The 20,771-nt window shown below is 44.4% G+C and overlaps 1 protein-coding gene across 1 annotated transcript; it reads left to right on the top strand.

The window, feature by feature from the left end:
* Positions 1-16,816: 16,816 nt before the first annotated feature.
* PIRT (phosphoinositide interacting regulator of transient receptor potential channels) lies at positions 16,817-17,345 on the top strand. Its single transcript, XM_006156425.1, has one exon. It carries the CDS (start codon positions 16,829-16,831, stop codon positions 17,240-17,242), a length of 414 nt encoding a protein of 137 aa, XP_006156487.1. The 5' UTR covers positions 16,817-16,828; the 3' UTR covers positions 17,243-17,345.
* Positions 17,346-20,771: the final 3,426 nt, after the last annotated feature.

Genomic DNA, 20,771 nt, shown 5'->3' with positions numbered 1-20,771 from the left:
AGGAAGGGTGGCTTGGCTGTGCAGGGCTAGCCAAGTTCTAACTTCTATGGCCTCAGCCCCCAACTGAAAAGAAAATAAATTCACAGGATAAACTTTGCAAACAATCTGCAAAGCCCTCTCCTATCAGAGCCCCACTATTTCTTTAGGCATTAACAAACATTGGCTGAGTTCCTAGCCATAGCAAGACTCTCAGCTACTTACTGCCCGAGGTCACAAGAAGTGAAGGGACACCCAGGCTTCTGCCCCTAAAGGAGACTGAAAGGGCAGAAGGAGCTTCCAGTTCCCTAAGCACAGATACATATCTGGTCATCGACAGGAGAATAAATCATTTATTTCACTTACAACCATGGTTCTGTTGCATGGTACAGTCCAGACACTCAGGAACCTACTGAAGGAAAGTGTTTGACCCTTATTATCTTGAATACGCATTGTTGCTTGCCAGCCTCACTGCCAAACCATGATTTAGGGTACAAACATAAGAGTGGATGAGAAAAAGTCCCAAATTTTCCAGCCAGTTCTTCCCTTCTCCTTTGAGACACCCCTGTACCGCATTTGTCAGACACCACTGACCGAGTGAGCAGGTGCCTGGCAAGTCCTTGTCAGCAACAGAACAATGTCAGTCGTGTTTGCAACTTGGCAGCTTGCAGAAAGGTCTGGCATGCAGGAGCTGCTGGACAAGTGTCAGTTGTGACGTTGATGAGCACTGCTAGCTGCTGACCAGCCTGGGGAATAGAAAATCAACAGCAGGACAATGAAGAGAGAAGCGTAGGCAGGGTCTCCAAATACAGGGACAGTCACAAATACACACAGCAAGTATGAAGACTAGTCCTAACCACATCAAGACAGGCCTAATGGTGTCGCCCTTGTGGATATGTGTGGCCAACCAGACTCCATCTTTGTTCTGTCCAGGGCCCATCTGGCTCCTGAAACTCTGAGTTTTCCTTCAAGGGATGATATCTTTCCAAAGACAAGGTGAAATTCTTGTTTTCACTCTCTCTCTCTCTCTCCATATATACACATATATATTTCTATCACTCTAACCATATATATGAAGGTGTCTTTTGAAAATCCATGGAAAATGCATAGTAGGAAAAACTTATGCCTGAATTTTCAAATTTCTTTGCATCAAAGTACACTCATACACTAATGCCATTTTACATGAACTTTTTGAAGTATCCTCTCTCTCTCTCTCTCTCTCTCTCTCTCTCTCTTTCTCTCTCTCACTTTATACATTGAATTGCTCTGTCTCTATCTCTGTCTCCTGCTTCTAATCTCGAATCCCCAACTTCTCCAGGAAGTGCCTTTTCAGGATCTGCTCTTCCTCAGAATCAATTACACGATCTCTCCCTTGAGAGCCAGGTGACTGCCTTACCTCACAAGTTTTTAACATCGCTGCCTTTTACAGGGGTCACTTCTCTCCTGCCCACACCCCTACTCTTGATCTCCATGTTCCATCCAAGAGTCAATCATTATCAACATTCTTCCATTTTTGGTCAAACTACGCTTACACCAGTTCCTTCCCCTGACTTTTTATTAAGACATACATGGTTCTGGGACCAGCAGATGGCATAATTGGTTACGTCACTGGTTTTCCACTTTTGAGTGGAAAACTGCAGTTTGAGTGCCACATCTGTTGTTTTAAAACTCATGGCAGGCATGTATGTGTGCATGCCCAAAATCCTGAGAGGAGAATGGAGAAGGGATTGCAGCATGACCATGCCCCTGAGAAGTGATTTCTCGCTTTCTGTCTCTCTGTCTCTCTCTGTCTCTCTGGCAAGTGCACGTACGTTTATAGCAAATATCTCTCTTAAAAATAATAAATAAATAAGACATATATAGTCATTTTGTGTGGAGTATAATTTACACATATCAAAATGCATAAATATTAGCACAGCATGCAGCTAAGTGGATCCCCCATGTAACCCACATCAACATCCTCCCACATGTAACCCACATCACTCTCACCAGATAGAACATTAACTTCCTCCCAGAAAATTTCCTCTGTGTCTTCCAGTTAGCTTCTTCCCACTCCTCCAATGATTGTTCTAGCTTTGTCATATTAATTAGTCCTTAGCTAGTTCTAGCATGTCGTATAAATGGAAACACGATATATGTACTTTTATATCTGATTTCTTTCACCGATTTTGAGACTCATCCATGCTTCTGTAGGACTAGTCTTCAAAAGTTAATTCTTTTTTATTGCTTAGTAATATTCCATTAGCTATACATTGTGAATGGATGGGCATTTGGATTGTTTTTGTTTCTGTTTTTGTTTTCTGTGGGTTTTGCTTTGGTTTTGGTTTTTTCTTGCCATTATAAGTAATTCTCCTATGAATATCTTAATATTCTTAAACAAGTCTTTCTGTGGGCATAGGTTTTCATTTCTCTTAGACAAATAAATATTTAGGTGTAGAATTTCTTGGTAAAAAGATAAGTGTTTCATAAGAAACTACCAATTTTGCATTTCTACCGGCACCATAGAAAAGCTCTAGTTGTTCTACTTTCTTATAAATATGTGGTATTTTTACATTTTACAGTTTTCAGCCAGTCTAGTGATTGTGAGTTGGTATCCCCTTCTGGTTTCAGTTTTCATTTCCCATTTCCCTGTTAAATATTGATGCAAGAACTTTTTCATGGGTTTTGTGTTCATTTGTTATCTTATAATGGGTCTCTTTAAATATTTTGTTCACTTTCTAATTAGGCTGTTTATCTTTTATTAATCAGATATAGCATCGACAAATATTTATTTTGTAAATAAATTCTTCTAGTCCATATGTTACCTTGATGGTGTCTTTCAATGAACAGATGTTTTAAAGTTTCATGAAATCTAACTTACTGATTTTTTTCTCTGTCCTTTTTAAGAAATCTTTGCCTGCCTTCAGGTTTTCCCCAGCAGTTTTATTGTTTCAGCTTTTATATTTAGGTTAGGCCCATGATTCATCTGAAATTAATTTTTGTTGATGGTATCAAGCAGGATCAAGTTTCATTTTATTTTTTTCCATGTGACTATTCTGTTGTTTCAGTACCCTTTGTTGAAATGACTTTCCTTTACTCATTGAATTGCTTTGGAGCATTTTTGAAAATAAATTATTTTCCATGTTTTTCCCATTCCTTCCCCTTCTATCACATATCCTCTTAAGTAGTGAATAAACTTTTCCTTCCAACCAGGAAATGAGGCCCAATTTACATAGCCAAATATCATCCCTACAGGGTCTGGAGATCACGAATAGTTCTCCAGATCCACTCACATCAAGGTCGATGTGAAAAGAGCTGAGCATCCTTTCCCCACAGACCCATGGCCGGAGGGAATCCTATTGCTTGCTCCCGGTGGGGCCAGCATCTCTTGAGAGTCTAAACCATCTGAGGTCAAATGAGGCTTGAACTCCTTACTGAGACACCTGAGAGATTCTCCATCTACCAGATTTCTGGGAGCCATTCCTTAAAAAATCAATTCTTCCAGGGCCAGCAGATGACAAAATGGTTATGTCACTGGACTCCCACATGGTTGATCGTGGTTCAAGTCCTGGACCTGGTGGCCTGAAAACTCACACCATGTGCTTGTGTATGCGTGCCCAAAATCTTGAGAGGAGAATGGAGGAGAGGGGATTGTGGCATGGCCATCCCCCTATGGGAGGGTGACTTCGCACTTTCGGTCTCTCCATCTCTCTGTCTCTCTGGCAAGTGCATATGCCCTATAGCTAAATTCTGTCTTAAAAAAGAAGAAAAAGAGAAATCAACTCTACCAATCTTTCATGTGCTTGTGTATGTGTGCCCAAAATCTTGAGAGGAGAATGGAGGAGAGGGGATTGTGGCATGGCCATCCCCCTATGGGAGGGTGACTTCGCACTTTCGGTCTCTCCATCTCTCTGTCTCTCTGGCAAGTGCATATGCCCTATAGCTAAATTCTGTCTTAAAAAAGAAGAAAAAGAGAAATCAACTCTACCAATCTTTCCTCAAAGTTTTGACGTCCTTCGACAATACACCAAATACAAGCACCTCTCAGCTCACACGTTTCAGACCTCATCATTCTAGATGTTCTCTTGCCAGAATCAGACGAAATTCAGGAATGCTACTTTTCTCTGGCCTACAGCTCTCTTTGAGACTGAAACTTTAGAGCACCAACAGAGACTAGCAAAAAGCATGTGACTTCCCCTTTATTTCTCGTGAAATGCGGGGGTTCCTGCTCTCTGCCTGGAGGTGAAAAAATTCACCTGTCCAACACAGTCAGAGTCTCAGGCTGCTACCTACAGCCACACCTCTGCACTCTCACACCTGGGAGGAGGGCTTAGGATGACCCACACTGTTGACTTCCACAAAGAAGGAACTACAAGTTGATACAAACACCAGTGGTAACCCTCTTAACTCTTTGCTTAATAGAGACTAAAAAGCAACTGGTTTCTGGACACAGGCTACTTTAATAACACAAGCTCTTCGTGGGTGTTGCAGAAATGGCTGATCTAAGGAATTAGCCCACAGATTCTGTGGAATCTTCTTTAAGGACTAGGGTCCATCTATTGACTGTATCTGTTCCCATAGCAAGGAATCATTTCACAGTGATGTCAGAGGCTCTTGGAATTTTCCCAAGATGCTCCTGTACCTACTGCTTCCTCCTTCTGGTTCCTTTCCTCTATGTCCTATGAATCCCAGGGTCCTTCACAAGCAAATGTCCCCACTTCCTCAATCTCTGCATGATCATGTATTCTTTCCTTTCAGTTACATCTGAAACTCTCCTAATAACACAGCTTTCGGCTGAGTGTGCACTCCCCCAAAGCCTCCCCAGGAAGATGCCACTTCTCCTTTACTCCACAAACTTTGAGCAGCACCCTGGGACTCCCTAATGGTCCTCCAAGCCCTGGTCTCCTACTCACATAAAAGTCTTTGCGCCTGGGCCAGCCCTATAGTGTGGTGGTTATGCCTGGTGCATAAGAAGCTGGATTCCACATGGCTACACCATTCAAATCTCAGCACCACCATCTTAAAAAACATGCCAGGGGGACCAGCAGTTAGCATAACGGCTATGTCGCTGAACTCCCATGTAGTCGATCGCGGTTCGAGTCCTGGACCCGGTGGCTTAAACTCACGCCAGGCGCGTGTGCATGCGTGCCCAAGATCCCGAGAGGAGAATGAAGGAGAAGGGATTGCGGCATGGCCATCCCCTGGGGGGTGATTTCTCCCTTTCTGTCTCTCTATCTCTCCCTGTCTTTCTAGCGAGCACATCACCCTATAGCAAAAAAAACTCTAAAAAAAAATAAATAATAATAATAATAATAATAATAAAATTTTGAAAAACATGCCAAGTACATGTGCACATGTGCCCAAATCATGACAGGATGGAGAAGTGGAGGAAAATAGATTGTGGCATGACCACACCCCACTGGAAGCTGCTCTCTCTCTCTCTCTGTCTCTTAGAAGTACACACCCACTGGCAATAAAGAATAAAACTGTTTTAGTTTAAAATACAAAACAAAAAACAAACTTCACTCATTTTAGAATCTTGGCAGGTCCTATGTTTAATATAGATGCCTCATGAAATATTTGGAATATGCTTATACTTTGGAAAAGTATTTATTCTTGATCTCAAGCTCAAATTTAATGAGGTGTCCTTTACTTTATCCAGCAACCCCTACCCACCTACCTCTGTAAACTAGGACGATCCAGTTAAACTCTAGCTTGTTTAAGAATTTTGTGTTAGGCTCACAGTCTGCCTTCCAGCCAGACCTTGCCATATCTGCATCGCTGGTCAATAAATCTCCAATGTGTGCCCTTCTCTCCATTTCTATTGCTACAAGCATCCGGACACCTTTGCCTCTCCTCTGGAACAACGACCTCCGTACTTTTTCAGTCTTGGCTCTGTTCATCCGCGCTCCATCCTGCAGCTGGAGTGATTTACCTAGTATGAAAATGAGACGACATTCCTCCTCTTCTTACACCTTCATTGCATTGCCATTGCCTGCTCATTACTACGGCCCTTCATACCCTGTATCAGTTGGCGAGCTTTTTCTGTAAAGGACCTAATAGCATAGATTTGACGCTTGCGGGGTCTCTGTCCAAAGTACTAACATCACAGTGCAAAAACAGCTATTGGCAATACATAAAAGAGTATGTTTAGTTGTAACTCCTAAAAATATTTAGAACACAAAAAAATAATTTCATATCATTTTAATGCCTCATGTAATATTATGTTTTTCTGGGTTTTTTTTTTTTTTCAGCCACTTAAAGGGTTGTTTTTTTTTTTTTGTTTTTTTTTTAAAAAGCCACTCATAGCTTGCAGTCTGTATTTTAAAAGGTGGTAGACCCTGGTCTATATAACCTAACTCCTGCCTCTGCTACCCGCCTCAATGTTCAATATTCCCCTCATTCAACACTCAGCAAGCACTGTTGTCTACGGCGAAATCGAATTCTTTAGTGTCCCTGATAAATTACTCTCTACTCTTCTGTCTAGCAATCTCTCCCCTCAGCAACTAAATCCAGCTCCTACTAATCCCTCAGCTTTCTTTGCAGAAATCAGTTCTTACAGGAGGCTTTCCAAGAGTTCCCAAGCCTGGGTCTACAGCTTAAGCTGTGCTTCCATAGCGCAGTTCCTTCTCCTCCAGTCTCCTCTCAGGATTTTGGGCACACGTGGTTAACCTGACTGTAGCAATCATCACATTACAGCTGTCCCTCAGTATCCATGGGGGATTGGTTCTAGGACTCCTGTGGATACCAAAATTCATGGATGCTTAAGTCCTTTATAGACAACAGCCCAGTATTTGCAAATAATCTAAACCTGTATACTTTAAATCATCTGTAGATTACTTACAATCTCCTGTACAATGAAAATATTATGTAAATAGCTGCTACACTGTATAATTTTTTATTTGTATCATTTTAATTTTTATATCATTCTTTTTATTTATTTTAATATTTTTTAAAAATAATTACTTCATTTTATTTATTCATTCATTTATTTTAATTTGACCAGAGAGAGACACACACAGAGAGAGAGAGAGAGAGAGAAAGCAAGCTGCCAGTTCTGAGACTCGACCCATGGTCAGCCATGTGGGAGTGTCCAGTGCCTTAACCACCACGTCACTGGCTGGTCCCTATTTTGATATTTTTAATCCAGGCTTATTTGAATCCATGGACCGAGAATACACAGACATAAAAGGTCAACTGCATATGGGAAATGTTTGTTTTCTTGTCAGTCTTTCCCACTTGCCCGTAAGCTTGAGATCTGACATCACATCCTGTTCATTTTGGCATATCTAAAGCCTAGCTTTGCATTTGCACATAAAAGGACTGGAATAAATAGTTTTAGCTAAATGAGTTAATTAAAATTGTAGCACGATGGAAGAAGAATCAACCAAAAGTGGCAGTAGAAACTAACTTTGTCTTTCAGATGAGTTCCCCTCCTCTTCCTCTTAGTTCTGAGGGTATGTGCACTTGATTTGACCTTAAAGGTCAAGAACTGCCCAGTTAAAGCCATGTGGGTTTCGGACCAGCAGTTGGCGTAATGGCTATGCTGGACTCCCCTGTAGTCAACTGCAGTTCGAGTCCTGGACCCGGTGACTTGAACTCACGCAGGGCACGTGTGCATGCACACCCAAGATCCCGAGAGGAGAATGGAGGAGAAAGGACTGCGGTGTAGCCATCCCCCCTGGGGGTGATTTCTCGCTTTTTGTCTGTTTCTCTCTGTCTTTCTGGTGAGTGCATGCACCCTATAGCTAAAACCTCCCCCACTCCAAAAAAAAGCCACCTGAGTTGGAGTGTGGAAGGCCACAGGTCTCTAGGGCTGGACCTGTCTGTAAGAAAGGGAGAAGGGAAAGCGATTGTAGTTCACACTAAGGCTCAACTTGCTCAAGCTTTCCTGGATATCCCAAATGCCATAGTACAATTGGTTTGTTCTAATCAGAATGAAAATAAAACAACATATCCTATTTTGTTATAATTTTGAAGTCTCTTTGTTCAGTATTTTTTTAAAAAAACAACTATTTTATTTAGCTTTATTTATTTATTTTAATTTGACTAGAGAGGGACAGAAAGAGAGAGAGAGAGAAAGCAAGCCTCCAGGTCCAGGATTTGAACCGTGGTCAGCCATGTGGGAGTCCAGCGCCTCAACCACCACTCCACCTGCTGGCCCCAGTGTATGCATTCTTTCAAAGATTTTCAAGTGCTCTGTGTGCACTCCCTGGAGAGACAGAGAGACAGAAAGCAAGAATTCACCCCCGAGGAGGGATGGCCATGTTGCAATCCCTTCTCCTCCAGTCTCCTCTCAAGATGAGCACACATGCAAATGTGCCTGGCATGAATTTCAAGTCACTGGTCAGGATTTTAACCATAGTCAACCAAGTGGGAGTCCAGTGCCTTAACCACTACACTACCTGCTAGTACCTGTTTACCGTTTTGTGGACACCGACTGTACATGGAGAAAAGTGATCACATCACAAGTGTGCAGTTTCACTAGCACATGCTTGTGTAACCAGCTGAGAACAAGAGCGTTCCCAGCACCCCAGAAGTCCTCACCACGTTCCCCTCTCCCTCTCCCTCTCCCTCTCCCTCTCCCTCTCCCTCTCCCTCTACTGAAGACAGCCACGATCTTAATTTCTCATAGCCAGGTGATTGTACATGCTTTTGAACTTTATGGCCATGGAATCTCACCACACATACCCTGTGTGTCTGGCTTCTCTACGTCAGCGTCCCATTTGTGAGATTCCTGTGCGGAGTTTCCGTCTCATAGCTGTTCAGTCTAATGCTCCTTCATGGTGCCAGCCTTCAGCCTGCCCATTCTTCCCTGGTCATGTAATAGAAAAGTATCCATCAGTCAGCCTTTGGACACTCTAATCTTGGCTTTTAGGGGAGAAGAACCCATCCAACCTTCTCATACTGCTGCCCTGAGAGTTTGCAGGGACATTCAAACCCACAGTTAAAAATGCCCAGCCCCTCCAGCTTTCCACAGCATCTTCCACAGCTTCAGCAACTCAGGTCCTCAGTCTTGTCCACCCCTGGAATGTTCGGGACCTAAAAGGAAGCTGAGTATGTTTATTTGTTTTGTTTTGTTTTGGTTTTGTTTGTTTGCTTTTAAATCCACAGATGCCCTTATATAAAATAGTGTAGTGTCCGCATATAACCTACATACATCTCTTCTTTCTTTTTTCTTTTCTTCCTCCCTTTCTTTTTTTTTTTTTGTTTCTTTTCTTCCTCCCTTTCTTTCTTTTTTTTTTTTTTTTTTTGAGAGGTTTTTGCTACAGGTCATGTGCATTCGTTGAAGAGACAGAGAGACCTAAAGAGAGAAATCACCCCTGAGGGGGGATGGCGTCACCACAATCCCTTCTCCTCCATTCTCCTCTTGGGATCTTGGGCACACACGCACATGTGACCAGCGTGAAGGTGTAAGCTACCGGGTCCAGGACTCAAACTGCAGTCGACTATGTAGGAGTCCAGCGACATAACCACTACACCATCTGCTGGTTCCACGTCTCATCTGTCATGAGAAAGATAGACAGACAGACAGAGACAGACCTCCCCAACAGGGTCCTCATGCCATGTTCTATCCCCTAGCCCCAGCCAGCCTGGATGACGAACACGTATGTGATGGCCCAGCTTGCCCAAGGAGGTCCCAGGGCCCGAACCCAGGACTTTCCCAGGTGGATCCAGTTGCATCACTGTTGCCCCTGCCTGGCTTTTGTATTCATTGCTTAGGACTGTTGTAATAGATTACTATAAATGTAGGGACTTAAAACAATAGACATTTATTTCCTCACATTTTTAGGGGCCAGAACTCCTAAATGAGGCATTGGCAGGTTCCTTCCCGGAGCTTATAGAAAGAATTTGTTCCATGCCTCCCTCTTAACTCCTGGCAGCTGTGGCAATGTTTCATCCTTGGTTTGCAGAAGCATCACTTTCATCTCTGCATTTCCCTTTCCTTTCTTTTATGTGGACACCAGTCACTGGATCTAGGACCCACCCTAATCTAAGACATTATCATCTCAAGATCCTTATCCCAATTACATTTGAAACGACCCTTATTCCAAATAAGGTCACAGTCTGAGGTTCGGGGTTGACAAATCTTTGGGAGCCACGATTCGACTCTTCACAGTTCAGGAGTGTACAAGGGATCCCCTGAGAGACACTAGCCAAACCCTTGGTGGCTTAATAAAAATGGGAAAGGGTGGTTCTTCTCACTGGACCAGCCCTCCAAGTGCCACCTGTTCACCGACAGAGCTGCAGCATCGGGCTGTGAGCCAGGGCTGTGAGCGTGGAGACAGGAAACCCAGCCTCCTCCCGGAAGCATTTTGCAAGCTAAGAGGGGAAGAAAGGCTGGCTTAGGGAAGCGACTCTCACCAGGTCAATTTTGCCCTCTCAGGAGACGTTGGGCAATGTCTGGAGACATTTTTTATTGTCCTGAAAGGATAGCGAAAGGTGAATGTATTACCACTCCTAGTGGGTAGAGGCCAGGGATGTTACTAGACATAATACAATGGAAACGTCCTACAAGCCTACAGTCCCCCTCAGCAATGAGTTATCCACTCTAAAATGCCAAGATTAGCACTGCTGGGAAACCCTAGTTTAGAGGACGGAAAAATAGAATCTTACTGGAATGTCAATAAAATATTATGAAACTCATGCAACACTGAACTGGTGACTTTCTAGAAACCTAAATGCTCAGATTTCAAGCTGATTTATAGCTAATAGAGCTCTCTAAAATAGCTTTAGGGAACCGGCAGTTGGCGTAATGGCTATGTCATTGGACTCCCATGTAGTTGACCGCGGTTCGTGTCCCGGACCTGGTGGCTTAAAACTCACGCTGGGCGCGTGTGCGTGCGTGCCCAAGATCCCGAGAGGAGAATGGAGGAGAAGGGATTGCGGCGTGACCATCCCCCCTGGGGGGTGATTTCTCGCTTTCTGTCTCTATGTCTCTCTCTGTCTGTCTGGTGAGCGCATGCGCCCTACAGTGAAAATCTCTCAAAAAAAAAAAAAATAGCTTTAGAAATCACCTAACCCAACTCCTTCACTTTGTAGATAAGTAAACAAGGACCCAGAAAGAAAATTATTACAATAGCAATGGGAGTCATTTGCTGAACACCTATAATGTCTTGAACAGTGTGGTCATTTTTTGGGGGGGGGTTGTTTGTTTGTTTTTGCTATTTGACAGTTATGATGGCCCTTTGAGGTAGATACTCATTATCTCTGTTTTATACACAAGAGTCGTAAAGCTGAGGGGCTTACATTACCTGTCCAAGGTTCCACAGCTTATAAGTGGCAAACTGATGCCAGGGACCTGGATCTTCCCATCATGCAAATAGGTTTAATAACCTGCTGCGATGGTGAAAGGGACCCAGTTCTTTCCCAGTGTTCCTTCCGTAGTGCTGTCCTGCCTGCCCCTTCCCTTGCCTCCTGCCAGGTCGCAATTAAAGAGAGAGAGAAGAGATGAAAGAAAACAGGCGAGGGAAGAGAAGGCATAGTCCTCACTCCTGCTCCTGAGAAAAGGACCCACTGCTTCAGTCACTACCTGTAAATGCATCCTTCCCCCCATTCTCTCTCCCAAGAAGCGCATGCCTCCTTCCAAGGAAGCCAACTAAACTAATGGCTCCCATTCCTTGAGATGTTTATAATTTTTCTGAACTGTTGCAATCTAGATTAGATGGATGATACATATAGATAGCTATATGGAGTGACCAACTTCTTCCTTGAAAAGTATAGCTACTAACAAAACCAACGATCCTCTTCATGGTCACTTCTTAAAATTAAGACTTTCCCAACACACACACACACACACACACACACACACACACACACACAAGACTTAATCTTAGAATAAAAGAGCTTATTAACTCGAACAACTGTAACATTATGAAAAATGTAGATCGGTGTTCTCATTCCTCACATTTGCTGTGGGTCAGTGTTAGAAGACTATGAATCTAAGCCATTGCATATTCAGTGAGAGGGGACTATATGCAACAGGAAGTCCCATGGTGAAAAACTCAGGATTCTTGTAGTTGGAGGACTTTCAGGGCCCATCCAGGTGAGCTGTGAGATAGTGTTAGGAGCTTTGATTCCAAAGACCTTAGCCTGAATCTCAACACAACGGTGGGGTGATGTCAGTTACTAAATCTCACTAGTCCTCCATCTCTGCCCTTGCAAAATGGAGCTAAACAAACAGCCCCCTTGCTGCGCCAGTAAGTATATGCTACTGCTTCCACAAGATCCCGTTGGTCTCACCTCCCTCTCTCAGTACCCAGGAATCCATTATCCCTGGAGTAATAGTTCTCACTCCAGTTGGATATTTTCTGCCCATGATGCTCTCTCACGCTCTGATCACAGCTCATAGGAACAAGCTCTTCCCTGGCCAGCCCTCGCTCTCTCTCTCCTCTGGCATAACTGAGAATGACTACATTCCAGCATCTCTACCACGACTTCTCCAGCATGGGGAATACAGCAGTCACATCCACCCTGGGTCTTCACTGCAAACAATGACAAAAAATAAAAAAAACTTGCTGACGATGACAAAACACATCCATATGGAAATCAGGTAACAAAAAATAAAAAAATAAAAACTTGCTGATGATGACAAAACACATCCATATGGAAATCAGGTTGCATGCAACAACCACCACTAGGTTTCAAAGTGCACATTGTGATCCCTCCCCATGCCCGGCCCACAGGGGAAAGATCAGTTTTTAAATGACTACTTAGCGTAGGCAAATACGCCACAGGACCTGAGGGAAAGCAAACACCTGCATGCCTATGGTTACAAAAGCACATCCTAATAACTTTTCAAAGCCTTCGAAAACACAAATCCAAATACCCGCTTTGCACATGAGGGTATGAATGTGTATATTGAATTCTGAAAGTGCTAGTAATGCTGCAATTTCTATTTGCCCCCTGTCAAAGCATAGGGTCTAGAACTGCTTATTCTGGAAAGTGGGAGTACCGTACTGTGAAGAGGGTGGGAACACTAGCCCGTGATTCGGACCCTCAATTTTAGAGGTGGGTTAGGAGAGGTTGAAGGCATTAAGTTCACATCACATCAACATTGCACGGAGCACTGAAGGAGAACACGTTCAATAAAGGGCACTTTTCATACAAAGTGTCTTGGTCAAGAGGAAGGGGCAGGGGCCCTTCCCTAGAAAGACAAGTGTTGAGAGCTATGCTCCACAGGCTGGGGACACATGGGAGGCCCAGGGGTTTGAATGTTTGTTTGTTTTTTGTTTTTCGTTTTGTTTTGTTTTGTTTGTAGAGGTTTTTGCTATAGGGCACGTGTGCTTGCCAGAAAGACAGACAGAGACAAAGAGATAGAAAGCAAGAAATCCCCCCCCAGGGAGGATGGCCATGCTGCAATCCCTTCCCCCCCATTCTCTCAGAATCTTGGGCATGCACGCACACATGCCCGGTGTGAGTTTAAGCCACCAGTTCTGGGACTAGAACTGTGGTTAGCTACATGGGAGTTCAGTGACATAGCCATTACGCTAACTGCTGGTCCTGTGAGGCCCAGGTTTGATTCCCTGTAAAACCTGAAGTCCAGACATGGTGATATCCAACTGTGACCCTAGGGACTCAGGGAGGCTGAGACAGGAGGGTCGAGAGCTCAAGACTGACCTGGGCAAGATTGGGAGACCACGTCTAAAAAAGAGTGGGAAGGACAGCCAATGGCATGGTGGTTAAGATCCCACATGGCCACTACACGGTTTGCCCCAGACCCAGCGTCTTGAAGAACACCTTGCGCACATGTGTGTGCCCAAAATCCGAAAAGGAGAATGGAGAAGGAATTGCAGTGCAGCCATCCCCCTGCTCCAGGAGGTGCTTTTTCTCTTCATCTCTCTTCAGTGAGCACATGTGCCCTGTAACAAAACAAACAAACAAACCAAAAATTCAGGCCTAGGAGGGGACCCAGAGGGAAGTTGAGGCAGGAGGATTGCAACATGTGAGACTCTGTCTTAAAAAAAAAAAAATGTGCATCTTTGTTCATCAGGTATATTGATGTGTAGTATTTCGTATTGTTTTATTTCTTATAATATCCTTGTATAGCTTTTGTAGCAAAATAAGTCTGACCTCATACATGTTGTTTAATTTTGAATTCAGTTGCTGGTATTTTCGTAAATACTTTTGTATCTTTGTCAATAATATTTGTCTGTTTATAAAAAAAAAAAAAAAGTAAAGGAACCAGAGATGGCATAAGGGTTATGTCGCTGGACTCCCATATAGTCAACCGCTGTTTGAGTCCTGGACCTGGCAGCTTAAAACTCATGCCAGGTACATGTGTGTGCATGCCCCAAATCCTAAGAAGAAAATGGAGGAGAAGGGATTGCAATGTGGTCATCTCCCACCGGGAGTGGGGTGGGGTGTGTGATTTCTCACTTTCTGCCTCTCTGTTGCTCTGGTGAGCACATGCCCCCTATAGCAAAAATCTCTCTAAAAAAAAAAAAAAAAAGTAAAGAAAAATTTTAAAACTGAAAAGAAAGAAAAAAGTAAAGAAGAAATATAAAACTAAAAACATTTTCAGTGAAATTTAGGAAGACAAAGGGAAGGAGCAGGTTCTAGAGCATGAGTAACTGGGAGACACCAGCCTCCATCCCCATATTCTTTCTCCCAGTCTCACCCACCGTATCCTTCCTCACAAACTATTTTTGGCTCAGAGACTGGTAACACAATTTCCAAAAATGTACTGCATCCCCCATATGGGATCTGAATCTAGCCCTCTAGCTATATCCTATTCGGGGTAGGGAGGGATTCTTTATGACTGGAATAAATAACCCATCTCCCCCAATAAACGTCTTGCTATGAAAACAATCTCTCCGGGCCACGTGGTCCCACATGGCTGACCACAGTTTGAGTCCCAAACCTGGCAACTTGCTTTCTCAATTTTCCCTTTCTCTCTGTCTCTGTCTCTCTCTGGTGAACTTGCGTGCCCTATAACAAATTACAATAATAATAATAAATATAACTAAATAAATCATTTTTCAAAAAAAAAGGAAAGAAATCTCTCATACTCATTCATTTAAAAAAAAAAGGGATGTTTGTAAATGGCAAGGCAAGTGAGCCCTGAGGTAACCTGGGGAACATAAAAGAAGCCAGGGGCAGACGCTCAGGATACGTGGAAGGGAACCAGAGTAGAAGCCAAGGTCCAAAGGCAGTGGATTCGGGGAGGACTTTCCAGCAGAGCGTTGGGAGAGCACTGCCAGAGGAAAGCGGAGAGGAGCGGGAGAGCATGCAGACTCCAGGTAGAAGAACCGGTTTGCATAAGCACGCGGGGTCCTCAGTTTGTCTTAGTGCCCAGTGGAAGGGAGAGGAGAGTGAAGAAAAGGAGAGAGAGGGAGAGTTATTCACTCCCTTATTCAATGAAAGATGCCTTCACAGACCTAAAGCTGGGAGGGTGGGACTCTGTCTTGATGTAGCACACAGAGAGGGAGAAGTGGGGTAGTTGGACATGAGACAATCACACCTCTGAACCTAGGACATCACTGTCTCGTGCTGAAAAGCATGTGCAATCCCAGACTGCACCAAAAGGTGTTCTCTAGCCTACGCACAGCCTGGCCTGTACACAGTTTTACAAGCAACAGCAGACAGGTTCAGATCTCCAACAGGCTGTTTCACCTCTCTGAGCCTTAACTTTCTCATTTGTCAAATAAGATGAATGCCTAATTCACAGGGTTATTATGAGGTTTCAGTGTGATGAAGGCAGCGTTTGCCTGCACACACACACACACACACACACATACACACGCCTTTATGTATAGTGTCTCTAGTCTCATAGGTGGATGGTATCATCTGTGCAATGCTTGCAATACACTAGGCACTGTTCCCAGGCACTGCACGCTCCAGCTCATTGAATCCTTTTGAAAGCCCTGTGAGAGAAGTAGTATTATTATCCTTGTTTTTGTTTGTTTGTTTGTTTGTTTGTTTGTTTTGGAGAGGTTTTTGCTATAGGATGTGTGCACTTGCCAGACAGACAGAGAGAGACAGAAAGAGAGAAGTGACCCCCCAGAAGGTATGGCCACACCATAATCCCTTCTCCTCCATTCTCCTCTCCGGATCTTGGGCACATACACACATGTGCCCGGCATGAGTTTTAAGCCACCAGGTCTAGGACTCGAACCATGGTTGACTACATGGGAGTCCAGTGACATGGCCATTACGCTAACTGCTGGTCCCTATCCTTGTTTGATAGATTAGAAAACTGAGGCACAGAGAGTTTAACTTACTCGAGATCACATAGAGAGAGAGAAGTTGAGTCTTGGGACAGCCAGTGATATGGTGGTTAAGGCAACTGGATCCCACATGGTGAATTACATGGGTCAAGTCCTAGACCAGATGACATGAAAAACAAATTGCGCATATGTGCGGGTGTACCCAAAAATCTCAAGAGAACAATGGAGGGGAAGAGGATTGTAGCCATCCTCCCTAGAGGGAGCTTTCTCACTTTCCTTCTCTCTCTCTGCCCCTCTTTCTCTCTGGTGAGTGCACACACCCTATCATAAAATCTTAAAAATAAAAAGTGTTTCTAGAAAAATTTTTTTTCAAAAATGGAAAATTGTCAAGTCTGAAAATAAGATGCCCCTCATGACATTGTAGCTCTCATTGTTTATCTTTAAAATGACATCACTGTACCCTATTTTAAATATGAAAAGTTATCTTTGAGAATGATGCAATATGTATCTCTCACAAGAGAATGTCTTATTTATGTGGATTTCTTCTGATATTTCTTTTGGCTGCAGCACAAAAACCCTGCATTACCCTCCATTAAGAGCCGGCTGGAGACAGATGCTGAGAGCAGGAAGGGTGTGTGAGAATTCTTTTGGCTTCACCCTTGTTTCTGACTGTCGCCAGTGCTAGGTGCCATTCCTGAGCCACCATGACGATAGAGGCTCTTCCTAGGGCTCTGGAGATTGAGGAGAAGTCTCCGGAATCCAAAGACCTCCTGCCCAGCCAGACAGCCAGCTCCCTGTGCATCAGCTCCAGAAGTGAGTCTGTCTGGACCACCACCCCCAGGAGTAACTGGGAAATCTACCGCAAGCCCATCGTCATCATGTCTGTGGGTGGAGCCATCCTGCTGTTCGGTGTGGTCATCACCTGCCTGGCCTACACCTTGCCACTGGATTCCAAGATCCTTACCGTCCTCAAGATGATAGGGCCTGCCTTTCTGTCCCTGGGACTCATGATGCTGGTGTGTGGGCTGGTGTGGGTGCCCATCATCAAAAAGAAACAGAAACACAGACAGAAGTCAAGTTTCTTCCAGAACCTCAAGTCCTTCTTCCTGAATCGTTGATGCTGACTTCCCTGTCACTCGGCCACCTTAACCAAGAGGAGATCTGATGACCAACATCCAACAGCCCGAGTTTCTCTGTCAGGGCAACATCAAACTGATCTAGGCAAAGCCTCTTTCTGACCCAGAGGGGAAGACAGAGTTCAGAGCCCCACCCTCCACGCAGCCTGGGAGCGTTGCTGGTTGTACTCTCCTTGGTCCTTCTGTGTTACTGACGCTTTCCTTACATCCTGGCTGAAGCCATCTCCTTTCATTGCTCTCCTCCTCTGCTCCTGAAGCCAGATGTCATTCATCTAATGTTCTCTGTTAAGTGCAATGCATTCTGGGAAATTCCTTAGGGGTGGGCAACACCCCAAGGAGAACCTTGTGTGTACATATCTGAGTGCCTAAGCTGGATTCCACATTTGTATCTTTTTGGAACCAAAATGGACCAACGCAGGTTCTTTATAGAAAAAGAAGGAAAGGTTGAGTTCTGAACTACTGGGTTTGACAACCCCAGCTCCCTCAGGAAATGTAAGATTGCATTTCGAGAAACCAGGCAAGTCACAAGAATCAAACATTCCAAAGACTGAACAGAGACGGGAAGCCTAGAAAGACACTTTCCATGATGACACACCCCCTTGACATGGCTCTAGAAGTTAGCCAGCCAGGTTTAATCCCCAGTTATAAAAGTGGTCTTCAAAAAGTTCGTGAAATAATGTATTATAAAAAAATTATGCATAGATTTTAATTTTTCCACCAGAATAAACTCATATTTAATTCTATTTTCCCATGAACTTTTTGAAGTCCCTTGTATATGATACTTACATCAGAAACAGCAGGGTAGATTGAGGAGTTTCACCATTTCCTCTTGAGATTCTGATTTTTTTCTCACTGATGATTTTTTTCTCTCTGAACTTGGCAGTTAGCCAAGGATAAATGCATGCTGCCCTAACTTCTTTTCCACCATCTCTACTTCTCCCCTCAATTCTCAAAGAGCATGATGGAATGCTTCAGACAGATTCTGTTCTCTCCTTCACCTCCATCGGTATCAAAACCAAGATCAAACACCACATCTGAAAGGCTTGTAGGTTTCTAGAGATGGAATTCACTTTAGAAAAGATCAAGTTCTATTATCCCCACCCTGCCCACCAAACAAGCAAATATTTATTGAGTGTTTTGTTCTGGCCCACCTTGGGATGGGGTGGTGGAGTTGGTGAGGGGTGGAGAATGGTTAGCAAGACAGACACAGTGCCTGCTCTCTTCTTGCTCTCCAAAGCGAGCGATACAGCAAAATCAACAGCAGATTAAATGTCCTGCACCAACTTCCTGATGGGGGAAATGTGGGTCATTGTGGGAACTCCAGACTTTGGCCAGGACAGAGAGATCCTGGAGACCAAGCTGAGAGTGAAAAGAAAGATAAGAGTTAACCAAAAGAGGGAAGGAAAAGCAACACAGCCAGTAGGAACTGCCACGTGTGTGCAGAAGCTCAGGGGAAAGAGAGAGCATGATAAATTAGGAAACTGCATGGCCACTAACCTCCCAGACATTCTGCATCTTCTGTCTCTGAGCTTGTTTTCCACCTGCTTCCATCGGTGCCTTAAATGTAGCTTCTCCTGAGGGCACATTGAGAGCCTCCCAGGGTAGAGAGTGGACATGGGCTTCCAAAGGGCCCTTGAAGAAGAAAATGCCCACAAGGTAAGTGCTTCTAAAACTTCCTGCAGCAACCCAGAGGCTCTCGAGTAAAAGGCCAAGAAGACTACCTGTGACAGAGCCAGCCATACTGCCCAAGGCCTCGTCAGAGGCCCTGTGGAGAGCACTAGTGATGAGTTGAGAGAGAAGAGCCGTCCTACACCAGAATCACCCTCAGCTTGATCTGATGCCTTTACTCCTCAGCTTTCTGGTTCCAAAGAGAGGTTCCAGTCATCATAGCAACCTCTCTGTCCAACAGGACTCTGGTTATCTCCATCCTTCTCAGTGATTCCATATGCAGGTCAGAACACATCCTTCTTCCCTTTGCATCATGGGAAAATACATGTCGGCAAGTACTTGTGTCATAGGAACACTTGTAACACCCTCCCAAGTAGGCAGAGTTTGGGGAACCTCGTGGCCTTTGAGGCTTACCCAAGATGGCAATGTCCTTCATTCAGACCCATGCCAGGGTAGTCACTGGTCCCCTGGACACAGGTGGGTCAGGACCAACCGTGGGGATGTTGCAAGTTCTATGTCGTTGAGGCATTCCTCGTCTACTGCCTCAAGAGACAGGGCTTACAGATCATTTCTCTTTCTTCTAACATGAATACAGATCAGAGGTCAACCCTATAACATCACTCATGCATCCTCGAGAGCTTTCTTATACAGGAACAAGAGGGATGGGCTCCCAGTCAACTCTCCTGTGCCTCATTTTCTTTGCCTGGGAACTTGTACTCTAAGCAGAGCTGTAAGAGAAGAGCCCACACAGCTGCTACTATCAATCCTTCCTTAGTGGAAGGAAGTAGGGGATGCTCGTGACTCTAGAAGGTGTACAAGTTCTGGACTCACTTTACAATCTCTGGAAGGACCTGCTCCCATTACCTTCCCCCTCAAGTGAGTTTCTCAGCAGAGAAAATAAGGGAAGGGCTGTGAAGAAAGATCCCCCAAGGGTCATTTCTCCCCACTGGGATGCCCCACATGATGTGGGCCTGCCAAGGTCAGGCTGAAACAGAACATCTCAAATGCTTTGGCCAAAGACCATGGCCCCTCGGAAGCCTGCGGTGTGGGTGTACCTGATCTGTGAATGTAGCTCATGTCCAACATCACATTTCTGCAGCAAAGCATTAACTGCAGGGATTGCCTTCATGCTTGCGGATCGGTGGCTGGAGCATCACGTTTTAGGCCCTCAGGGTGGTGTCATTGCTCCCCCACACCCCCATAGCTATTCTGTGTGGAAGAACTCAATATAATCTGTGGCCTAAAAGAATTTATGTAATAGCGAATTGTGTTCTATTTAATGGTGTCTGCTGTGTTTTCATTTTGTTTCCTTCAAGAATCCCAAGACGATGCCCACTAAGTCATCCCTCTAAAATGCCCCCACCCGGTGCCCTGCCATAGCCACTTGTCCTTCCCCCCACAGTGCTCACTAGAGTAAGAGGACTGTGTGGGTGTCCTGTATGTTTCTTTAGGAACCTCATAGGAGTGAAGGACCCTGCTCTGAGATGTGAATAAGGTGGAGAAACCAGCACTCCTGACTCTTTCCACCCCTTCCAAGACCAAAACCGAGACCAAAATTGAGATGTACAGAAAGAACTTTGCAGAATCTATTGGAGGTCCAGGGCAAGGCAGGCATCTGCTCTAATATCACCTTGTCAGTGTTCCCCTGAACTGACAGCAGGTGCCAGAAGGGCATCGGCTCAGTTCCCTGGGATCTCCTTGGTTTCCTTCTCCCTTCTGAGTCCCTTCTTTCCTCCTGCTCAGGTCTCTCTGCTTCTGGAGCTCTTCATGCCTGAAGGGTTATGTGAATCTTCCTTTAATTCCTGCAGCATGGCCAGAGTCAAGACACCCTCTCTCCTCTTCG

This window comes from Tupaia chinensis, unplaced genomic scaffold, assembly GCF_000334495.1.
Source record: "Tupaia chinensis unplaced genomic scaffold, TupChi_1.0 Scaffold000493_1, whole genome shotgun sequence".
NCBI classification, from domain to species: Eukaryota; Metazoa; Chordata; class Mammalia; order Scandentia; family Tupaiidae; genus Tupaia; species Tupaia belangeri.
The sequence above is the reverse complement of the archived record's forward strand: the minus strand, read 5'-3'. Positions and strand labels throughout refer to the sequence as shown.